At 38.5% G+C, this 11,954-nt stretch overlaps 1 protein-coding gene across 1 annotated transcript; it reads left to right on the top strand.

Annotated features, from left to right (window-relative positions):
* The first annotated feature begins 781 nt into the window (after window positions 1–781).
* LOC148028968 (uncharacterized) lies at window positions 782–8,877 on the top strand. Its single transcript, XM_087687763.1, has 2 exons — window positions 782–1,986; window positions 8,476–8,877. The coding sequence occupies exons 1-2, from the start codon at window positions 1,351–1,353 to the stop codon at window positions 8,629–8,631; spliced, it is 792 nt and encodes a 263-aa protein (XP_087543889.1). The 5' UTR covers window positions 782–1,350; the 3' UTR covers window positions 8,632–8,877.
* The last annotated feature ends 3,077 nt before the right edge of the window (window positions 8,878–11,954 follow it).

Raw genomic sequence — 11,954 nt, 5'->3', positions numbered from 1 at the left:
AAAATCTTTTGCCAATGAGTTTACATTGAACGAGAGGAGCTTTACCATGATAGGGAGTGTCAAGCCACCTAAGGAATTCACCCTCCACGCTTGCACTTTTGTTACAGGACTTCACGAAGGATAATTTAGCTCTTGTGTGTGGCATGACCCTAATTCTTAGGCCGGTTACACACAGGCATCCACGCCCGGTTTCCAAAAAAGTTGAAGTGTCAATTGGTTGATGTGGAGCGATTTGATTTGCTCCGCTTTTTCTGATTGGCGGTCACTTTTGGGCGGAGATCCTTGCCCAGAATTTCTTCCGCACCCCCTAGCTAGACAACAAGGCCTTCATTTAAAAAAGGTTTGCGTGCGCTTCTTAGGCCGGTTACACACGTGTCCACGCCCGATTTCCAAAAAAGTTGAAGTGTCCATTGGCTTATGTGGAGCGATTTGATTTGCTCCACTTTTTTCGATTGGAGGACACTTTTGGGCGGAGATCCCTCGCCCAGATGTTCTTCCACGCCCACTAGCTAGACGATAAGGCCTTTATTTAAAAAAGGTTTGCGTGCACCTGTCAGGATATGAGCCCCCACCAATGGGGGTAAGGTGGCCCGTGGGCATTCACTAACCACTAGGACATGGCACCTGTGGTGTTAGCAAAGAATCGTTTTAGTGTCTAAACCACTCCACAACTGTTTTATGGGCGGGCACCGGATTTAGCCCTATGTGTAACTGGCCTTATTTGGACGTTCAAAAGTCGTCGCGAGGGTGGTGACTCGATAAAGCAAGTGCCCATGGCAGTGATGGCACTATTAGGCAGATTATGGCTGCATATTTTAATCTGTCATAATTTGAAATCTGCAGGTTTTCCAAGGCAGATGCCAGAGATCTCCCTCTCTCGCGCGGGATGAAGATTTTGAGATAGACATAGCAGGTACGACAATCACTCACTCACTCACTCACTCACTCTCTCTCTCTCTCTCTCTCTCTCTCTCTTTGTCCGTCTGTGTTTTTCTGTCTCGTGCGTGTCTATGCCTGGCTCTACTCTTCGTGGTGCTGTCTGGCGTTCGATTGCCGTGCCTCTGTGCTTCGTCCCGGGCAGCGCTCATCTCAATCAGGCCTGCATCCATTCTGTGCTTCGATGGAAGTGAGCTCGGTCTCCTGTTCGCATCTTTGCGCTCGCGACCGTCCCTCTTTGTTTTGTTTCTCGGTCGTGAGCCCAAAGCGAGCCTGCCTGTGTTGCCTAGCTATGGCTTCACGTCACGGAAAATTTTCACCTTTCCAGCTGTAGCTAAAGCTCCTTGCCCTAAAGAATCCTCCTTTGCAAGTCATCGCTTTAAAAAAGAAAAAAGAAAACCACAGAGGTCAGACATGGCTTCCGTTCAGTCAGGACACGCCAGAGCGGCCATGATCATGCATGCCGCCAGGCGGAGCCTTTTTGTCGCAAGGGTAGAGAAATATGAAGCCAAAATGAGGCAGGGGCAGAAGGCCAAAGCTGTGCTCCGAGAAGGGAATGATGCCGTGGTTGAAGAGAATGAGGCTGCCGTCGCATTGGTCAAGAAGCCAGACCCTAACACACCTGAAAAGAGCATCCTGCTGTCATGCCAGCTTGAACATGAAGGGGGAGATTCACCAGATCAAAAGGAGATCACCACAGAGCCTCAAGTTCTCACGGAGGAAGAGATACATTTTAGCAAGCTCTCACATGGATTGGAAGCCATGCTTAAGAGCGCCCAGGATCTGAGTATAAGTGGTCCTCAACTTGACAATGATGCTTGGCCCGCAGATGCAAATAATTTGCTTCAACCTGTGGATGCTTCTGTGGCTCTGAGGCCAACTAGTACCATGGAAGTGGACATAGTCACCATATCAGCAGCTCTGAAAGTCAGATTAAAAGCAGCGGACATGATCATATCGATGCAAGACCATGCATTTCGGTGTGCAAGGAACTGCTTGGATTCCATGGACAAATTTCAATGCAAGCGTGTTGCATACTGTCTAAAGAAGGTTAGCTCACTGTTATCGTTCTGTACGGTTTGCCTGATTCTCGAGTTTGTGACTGGATAGAAAAGTGATACCCCATGCAAATTAGCGATGCACTTGTCTTTTGTTTTTTGAGATTCGTGTGTCATAAAAGTGAGGTATTTAGCGGAATAAGCTTCCACAAGGGGATAGTTTAGACAGTGGTTATAGAGAGAGGCAGGCTTTATCTTTGCTTATTGATTGTTCATGCATATGCTGAGCAAAAATAATGTAAAGAGTGGCTGAATTAGAAGGTCGAGATTACAAGGAGTTTTACACAAGTAGCTGAGTATATGCCATGCCATGGCCTAAGAATCATCCTGATCGTCTTTAAGTTTTTAAAATTGCAAGCTACAACACCTTCATGTCATTTGGACTCCTTGAACCATCCCAATTTTATTAGTTTCATTTCTCTTGGGTCCAAAAAAATAGTGGGTTAAAGTAGTTAATATTGGTTGTACTTGGAGTGGTAGACAAAGGTTTCAAGATTCTCTATGTTTAAATGCCTTTGAGCATGTCTTTGCCCACTATTTTTCCTTGTTTCCCTTGCTTCCCATTGGTTAGAATGTTGGATAACCTTTCCAATTTTATGGTAATATATGTATTGGATACAAAAACCCAATATCTCGGATTGCACGGCAGAGTTGGCTATCACCTTCATGCAGCAAGAGCATTGGAAGTATCCTAAGCAATGCAACACTAAGGTAGAAAGAAAAGATGAACGTACCTCAAGTGCAATAAGGAGTGGCACTAGTCAGACCAATGTCTCAAACAATCACCCAACAAGAGATGAAAGTGATCTAAGCAAACCATTCAAAACCAATAAGGCAAAGGTTGAAGAAATGCAACCAATAACACCCCTAGCTTATACAATTGTAGGGGACCAAATATATACTTGCTAGATGGAGTTGCTACAAAGGACTTGATTCATAGTAATGGGAAGTGTCTTTAAATTTGGCACCTAAATGGGTGAGTTTGTTTCATATCATACATTCATTGGTGTGACTTGTTGAGTTAAGCAGCAAAGCTTGTATGTGCATCCAATGTTCCATGTGAGCAACTTGGGGGAGTGTAGCCAGCCCAGAGCAGTGATGGAGACCAAGGGACTTTAGTTTTGATAGTGTGAATGCATGCTAAAGTTGAAACTTTGAAACTAATCGATTGAAAATGATAGCAAGGTTGTTTATTCTTTGTTAAATATAGACGAATTTGCTCAGTTAGAAAATGTTGCTTCCATGAAGTTTGCCTTAGAATTTGTGCCAAGGAGATGCTATCACATCAGTCTTGATTAACCCATGATCTAATTTGTATGTATATAAGTTGTGAGGGTGAGTTGCTCATTCCCCTACTAGAATTGTGCTTGCCCTAAGTGCATAGCCTCTTTGTATACCTAAGATTGTGTGTGCGTGTTGAATTGCTCTATTGGGGCTCATCCATTCACTTTGCACCTTAAATAAGTTGCTAGCATTTTGATATATTTTGTAGTTCCTTGCACTATGAACTTGTGCAAAACCACCACCTCCTTTTGATGTTGTGTAGAACGATTCGGTTGCAGAACCAAAGGTTTTATTAAATTGGTTCTTATCCTATGAAGGCTTTTGTTGGCACCATCTCTATTTGGATTTTGGTGCCCTCATCCAGCTCACCTTAGGTGATGTTGCTTGTAGCTGCTCTTTCTTTGTCTCAGCTTGCTTGCCACAGTTTGAGATTGTTTCAGTCATGTTCTTTCTACAGCAACACTAGACATTGTTGCATTTTAGCTCATGTACCTGTTCTAGCTGTAGGCTCTTAATTTGTTGTCCTTAATGGGGTTGTTTTAGGCTTCATGTTGTTGCAGGTGCTTGGTGCTTCTCAAGGTGGTTGTTACCCAAGCACGTAGTCCTATTGGTCAAGGTGGTCTTACTTTTTGAGTCGAGCCTTCTAGTTTAATGGCATCATAATTGACTGGAAGTTTTGAATGTTTAATGCAATATACCATAAGGGAGGGAGGAGCTTTGAATTTTGCGTTCTAAAAATAAGTGTTAATGGGACAGTTCTAGAAGAATTCATTCTTTAAAAAAAAAACATAGAAAATCCTTCACATTGGTTACAATTTTCAATAGAATAAGTGGTAATGGGATGATTCTATTTTTGTCTTTTAATATGAAACCATCTTTGTCCATCATAATGTTAGAAGTAGTGCAACAATGGAAGCATAGACAAGTGTTGAAATAGAGTACTGAACACATGACAAAAGAGAGAAAACAAAACACAGCAAAAGAGAACTCAAAGATGTGCTTGAGGAATGAAATCCATATATCAAATGTGAGATAATCATGTATATAGCGAGTCATTAGTTGCGTGGGCATCGGCACTAGCTTCTCTCTTCAATGAAAGACCACATAAAGAATGATGATGGTCGTATATAATTGAGGAAGAAGAGAAGTCCAATAAATAGGCTAGGTCGTAGCTAATTGGCATAAAATGCTAAAAACCACATGAAATGTCCATAATAAGAATGCCTAAAATGACTACAAATATGCTTAGCCCATCAAACATGCATAGATTTACACGATTTGATAATCTTGCTAACATTCTCTTAGATTGTGGATGATCTAATATAATATAATATAATATAATGATGCAATGATAATGATTCATCATAGTACATACAACATAGAACCACAAGAGTAAAACCATGGATACTTAAGCAATGGGTGATTAAGTTGCCACCAAGGTGTCTCGAAGAGAATCTAATGTCAGTGTTGATGGTACTAGCTCTTAAAAATAGAGAACCATAGCATCTCTATTTGTCATCAATGTCTCACAGTAGCATGCAATACCATCTTGTCAAAAATATGTGACCATAGATTCCTTGCCTTTGGCTAGATCGCCAAAGTGTCTCCTTATGTGAGTACAAGATTAGAAGTCAAGCTTGCTCTTTGTCAAATAACTTATCATGAATTTGGATGTCAATCCCAACTCTAGGATTTGAACTTGCCAAACTTTGATCAATGCGTTAGGGATGTTTTCTCAAACTTGTGCATTTGTATACCTAGATAGATGAGGATGGATCGCTCCATTTTACCACTCTCTCACACTCTCTCTTTACATTGGAGTCATGAGGGATGATTCTATCATCTAGACTAGAAAACAAAAGAGGAAGGGTTTGTCAAGCCCTTTCCTCGGTTTTAAAGAAGTGGATGTTACCTCTCTCTGAAGTTGTAAAGGCTTTATTGGAACCTCTATAATGAGATGGAAGTCTTCCTTGTAAATGCAAAGATGCCTCATGCTCAAGCAACATTGAAGACATGTGTAAAGCTCATAGGTGTAGATGATTGTGCCCTCAAAGCATTTGTCACTTCATTAAACTTCAAGGGGAGCTTGTAGAGTATTGTTTCCACGAGATGTGCATTTGGAAGGATAGATTGCATATTGAAAAGCTCATCTTGTACTTGTGTAACATGGAGCAAAAAGGATTGAATGGTGTCCTTAGACTCAAACTTTGTCTATTGAAGCTATCTATAAAGTGCCACTACATGCATGTTGGAAGGTGCCTTGTACAACATTTAAAGCTTTGTTTATACTTCAAGAGAGGTCTTGTAAGAGGTAATTGTTGGTAGGACTTCTTTAGAAATGCATCAAAGAAGATCATAATAGGCATGTTAATCATCTTAATCCCATGTAAGCACAACTTTCTCATGGTGCTCATCAAAATCTTTGGGAAGAGGAAAAGGATGTTGAGGACAAGGGATAGCTCCACAAATAATGTACCAAATTTGCTTTTGCACTAACTAGGCTTTCATCATAGCACGCCATGAAGATAGTTAGGCCCATGTAACTTATCATCTGTAAAAGTATACGGAGGAGCCATCTAGGGGATAAGTAATAGAAGGTAGATAGAGAGAAAAGACAATCAACCAAATAGCATAGATTGCACAAAAATAGGGTCCACACAATAATCATACGTTGTTTACGAAAAATCAATTGTAAAAAATTAAAACTAGCCAACAAGCATTGGCAGTCGAGAGCAGTTGTTGCCTAGCCTTGGGAGCAAGATCAAGAAAAAAATGTAATAGTTGCTAATGAAAATGTAGAGTAAACAACATTAAAAGTAGGTGATCTACATTAAATGCCATAGATAGGAAAAACATAAACAAATGGAGAAAAAATGCAACCTTTAAAGGATAAGAGATAGGGTGAGGGCAACAAGAAACAATCACCACATCAACATGATGTAGAAGAAGTCTTGAAATCAATTGAGAAGTACATAGTAGGAGCTTAGATCTTACAATTTGATACCATGTCAAAAGTGGTGTGCCAATGGAAGCATAGACAAATATTGAAATAAATTGTTGAACACAAGATAAAAGAGAGAAAACAAAAGAGCATTGCAAAAGAAGAGAACTCAAAGATGTGCTTGGGAAATGGAATCCATATACTAAACATGAGATTGTCGCATATAATAGTAAGTCATTGGTTGCATGGATACTAGCACTAGCTTCTTTCTCCAATGGAAGACCACTTGAAGAATGGTGCAGATTGTATATAATTGAGGAGGAAGAGGAGCTATATAAATAGGCCCAAAATAGGCCATAACCCACAATTGGTTAGCCAACATTAAATGTTGGTTGATTGGCATAAAATGCTTAAAACCACATGAAATACCCATAATAAAATGCTTAAAATGACTACAAATGTGCTTAGCCCATCAGGCATGCACAGATTCACACATGAGTTGGCAGTCTTGCTAACACAAAAGAAACAAGGATTTCTCTATTTTCTTTCTTATTATTAGATTAAATTACAATCCTCTTGTAGTGTAGTGATGCACGCACGCACACGCACACGCGCACACACACACACACACACACACACACACACCCACACACACACACACACACACCCACACACACACACACACACACACACACACCCATCCCCTCTCTAGAAAAAAAATGTGGATTAAGTTGCCAAGCTTTCATGCATGATGTTGTTAGCTTCTCTATGTTAGTTATGTTAATTCGTCATCTCTTCCTGTGTGCATTCTTAGGCTAGTTTTGGCTCTTCGTAATCTGGCCATACATGTTAGACATTGTTATTGTCATTTGAGATTTTTTTGAGGTCTCCCTTATTCTTTTTTGGTATTTTTTTTCAATGAGCAGCATTATATGTTGCTTGGTTACCTTTTTTGGCACTTATTGCTGTAGGTCAACTAGATTTGGGTAGTTATGGCTATTTATAGTCGAGGCCCCCACTTGGTAGACACACATTTTCTTTAGTCTTTAGTTTTTCCTTTGTAGGTGTACACTCACTCTTCGTGCTTGGTGTTGCCATCGTCATCAACTTGATTTGGTGCCCTTATTGATGCTTTGGGATGCTTGTCGGGATTGATCAGTCCATCATCATTGTATCAACATTTTTGTTTAGTTAATGGAATATTTTTCCTTCATCTTCTACTCTCTCTCTCTCTCTCTCTCTCTCTCTCTCTCTCTCTCTTTTGTGTACTTTTTTGTATGTTTGTGTTTCTCTTTTGTTGTGCACTCTAACATGGTATCATTGTGTAAGTGAAGACACAATTTAGAGATTTCTTGTAGAAGAGCAAGTTTTCTTCATGGAGGGGTAGCGTAGATTTTCATTGCAGATTTTTAGCTTGGGTTTTATTGCATTTTCAACGTGTACAAATGGTCCACCACTTGTTCGATCCTCATGAGAGTTGGGCAATCTCCAAAATCCAGACAATAGCATTCAAGCATTAAGTGGAATCTATTTTTTTGTTTTGAAGAAAACACAAATTTGTGTTTTGTAAGTGACCATGTCCTAGTGTAGGTGACAATATCTGTTGTAAGTGATAGCATCCTAGTGTAGGCGGCAACATTGTGCTATAGGTGACAACTTTCCATGCAGGTGATAATTTTTCATTGACAAATGACACATCTATAGTCTTTGTAGTTGATTGCCTTCTATCCCTCTTGTTGTTTACATCAAAATGCAAAATTTTGGGTGATTATAGGATTGAAGATGTCTTACCAATTTATGAGCCTTGATGACTCAGAGAAGGAGCTTCTTTTTTAATCAATACTGGTTGATTAACGAATCAATTAAATTTTGGATTTGACTTTTGAATAAAGACTTATAGGCATTAAGATAGACAAACTTATACTAACTTGATTCGCCACAATATTGACTAGCGTATGTATGTATGTATGTATGCATGTATGTATGTATGCATGCATGTATCCCCAATTTATAAACAATGTTGGATCAACTTGATTTGCCATGAAGGAGCTCAACAGTGCAAATGCAACACATGTTGTGATGTATGTATGCATGTATATATGTATGTATGTGTGTGTGTGTGTGTGTGTGTGTGTGTGTGTGTGTGTGTGTGTGTGTGTGTGTGTGTGTGTGTGTGTGGTTTGCTCAAAGATGCTTTTCACTTGTGGAATCATGCTTGAGCTCTATTTTTGTTCTAATGCACGCTCTTGTGGACAGGAGTTTGACAAAACATATGGCCCTGCTTGGCATTGCATTGTTGGTACAAGATTTGGCTCCTTTGTAACACATTCAGTGGGAGGATTTGTCTACTTTTCTGTTGATAAGGTATTCGTGTTATTGTTCAAGACAACTGTTGAGCCTATTGAGCAATGATAGTTTTTGGGGATCCAAATCATAACGGATGTGGCAAGGCTTGGGGCAATGATGATTTATAAGCATAGAGCATTTTAATTGTAGAAGATATTGTATTTGAGGCAAGCAAGTTTTGTTTAGGAGAGGCTACTCTAAACATGAGCTTGTATTGCATCAATTACTCTATAAATGCACTTTGCATGGCCCAATTCCAACTTGCCTTAGTACCTATTTTCATGTTTGATGTTAGATATGTTGTGTATTTACTAAGATCAATGTGCAACCATATGTGCTTTCATTAGCTCGTAAATTTTCAAATTGGAGTCAACTATTGGTTTCTTTGGTGTCTAAGATGTTGATTTGACTTCTTTCCTCCTTTCATGATCTTTTGTTGTCTAAGATGCCCATTTATCTATTTTTTGTCATCTTCTTTGAGTAAACATAGTAACCATCCTCAAATTTGCAATATAACACAATCATCAACATTGCTCAAATTTGCAATATAACACAATCATCAACACTGCTTAATGATTAAAAACCAATGCATGCTTGATTCTCCATTCACACAAACCGTTGCAAGGATGCTTTGCCTTGAAGATGCATGTGGGCCTAGCTTAAGTGGGATTATTACATGAAGGTGTTGTAAACAGGCTAAGTCATTGGGGTGCAATCAATGCCATGATGTCTTTACAATGGGAATGGAATTTGGGTACTTGAGGGTAGAGATTACCATCAAATTTATTGTTTTTTCTACATGTTTGGGTACTACCTTCGAATTGTTGTTGGTTGAGTGGATGGTGGTGCACACATTTGTGATTTAAAAAGGTATGTTAGAAAAGGCAATGTAGGAAATAATTGGAAAGTGACAATAAACATTGGCATAGCAAGCAATAGTTGCTATTGGTTCCTAAACTAGATAGAAGAAAACAAATATAAGAGTTTTCAATGAATCTGATGGATAGAAGCCTCCACATGCATGCTTAGTAGACAACAAATATTTGCAAGTTTATCTTTGAAAATAAGCGATTTGAGTCATGGTCTTCCTTTGGTAAGAAACAAAAAGAGTGATTATAGTAAATATGATTTTGGTTCTCTTGCCCTTGGTTGGGATAGCCAATGCATGTTATGACAATTTGGCATGGGTTATCATCACATAGGTCAACCTTGCTCACTATTGTATATGCCATACAAAAGGTTTGGTCCTTAGGAGTGTCCAAGAAGGAAATGTTTAAAGTATGCGTGCATGCATGCATTTACTCCTTGACCTTATCCTTGAACCATTTTATTCATACATTCTTACATAGCAATGCTAGGCATTTGTTTGACCATTATACTCTTTTTTGACCTTATTTACACAAGCATGTTGGGAAGTCCAATTGAGATGCTTGCCTACTTGTAATTAGTGCCCACTTGTGAGCCCTTTTTAAACTAGATCTTTAGCTTTGGATGAACCTTTAATCAAGTTAGACTATGGTCACTATAGGAGACAAGATTGCAGTTAGACTATGGTAACTATAGGAGACAAGATTGCCCCTAAGCTTATAAGTTTTGGAGAGAGATGTGCCAAACTCTTTCTCATACACCTATATGGTATTTACATAGTTTCAATGCACCAAATGTGACTTCGGTGTATATTGCAATTGTTTCTTGAACCATCTAACTGTTTCTTTTTCCTTCAAAGGCACTGCATACAAAGTGACATTGGTAAATGACCATTAGCATCCACTATGACCACAATTGCTCATCAATTAACAAACAACCAACGAAGCCTTATGTAAGTCAGCTATCTAACAAAACTTCTTCCCTATTGTTTTGTATTTTCTTTAGTGATTTCAATTGCACTACCTATCATAATAGGGAAAATACTTAAGAATGGCATTTCTTCAAAGTGAGCCTAACCAAAGACATCAAGCCATGACTATACTCATCCACATAGAAGCATCCTTGCATGGTAGTGAGGCACCTTACCTTTCTAAAAACTACATTGCACTATATTTCAACCACCAAAGGACACTAACAACAATTAATACATTCATCTCAAAACTAAGTCATGCAACTTATAATCTAAATTGAATGTCAACAAACATTTTACCCTACTTTTGAACATTACCCAGAGTGTGGAAAATGTGGTTTGTAGTAATGCCAACTAATAAATTCAAAAATCGGTACATTTGAATATGTTGAAAACCAAGGCGTACACATCTCAACAAGAGGGAGAGACACATTTTCCTTCGATTATGGGTTTTAAGGATGCTTGTGCCACCTACTTACTAACAATTGATCTTGATTTTGTTTTTTTAACAAAGCAAGGCTAAGTGTTGTTTGTTTATTTGATAATACTTTTACTTTTAAAAATTTTAAAGTAATTTCAACGTCTATCTTCGTGACCTTTCATTCTCTTAGCATTTCATTCCCAAAACCTTGACATAGAGGTTTCCTCACGCTTGCATTCATACAACCTTTCATTGTTGACTTTTCATTAGTACTTTCAAACAATATAAATAGATGACATCTTGAAGTACCTCCATGTCTTACAATAATAATTTATTGAATTGGTGAGTAGAAGAACAACTAGCCCTTAGCCCTTTTCAACCTAAGAGTTGAGAGAGGTGTCTTAGCTAGCTTGTTGCAAAGTCATTGATGATACCAACACCATGAGTTGAGGTATGCAAACATATTTATTTTATATGGACTCACCATATTGTTGTCATTGATGATCATCGATTTGTAAAGGTAACAAATGAATTTATAAAAGTAACAAATGATAGAATGTGGTAATTGCAGCCTACAACATTATATTCATGGCTAACTACTTTTTTGCAAGTTATTATCTTGCCTTTTGGCTATGCTAGCATAGATGACTCGTAGCGTAAGGATTGTATTACCACATCATGCCCCTCATTGAAATTATATTTAACCTCTTTATTTTAACATTGAACATGGTGATGATATTCTAATAATTGAGTTTTTACCTCATGCAATGCCTCAATGATGTATGGAATGTGATGGGGCCTACTTGATATGGACAATTGACAATGTGTGGGTTATGATTTAGAAGGTTTGGTTGAGGAATATGTATTTGAATGGAAAGATCAAAACAAAATAATTGTTCAATATGCAAACTTGTTCTATAACAAGTATACTCATTGAGATTGGTGAAGTTGATGGAAAAGAGTCACAGGGACTAAGCTCTTCTACAAGAAATAACCAAATTGTAGCATCCAACTTAGTCCTTCAAAAGTCTATTTGTTAAGGCAAAAATCTCCATATATTTTTAAGATGAAGGATGTAGAGGGGCTATGTTACTTGACAAAGCATTAAGATACAAATGCCCCATAATTTTA

Source organism: Lygodium microphyllum, chromosome 11 (assembly GCF_053477565.2).
Source record: "Lygodium microphyllum isolate KBCC chromosome 11, Lygodium_microphyllum_v1.1.10, whole genome shotgun sequence".
Taxonomy (NCBI): domain Eukaryota; kingdom Viridiplantae; phylum Streptophyta; class Polypodiopsida; order Schizaeales; family Lygodiaceae; genus Lygodium; species Lygodium microphyllum.
Note: the sequence above shows the minus strand (reverse complement) of the source record. Positions and strands in the feature narration are given on the sequence as shown.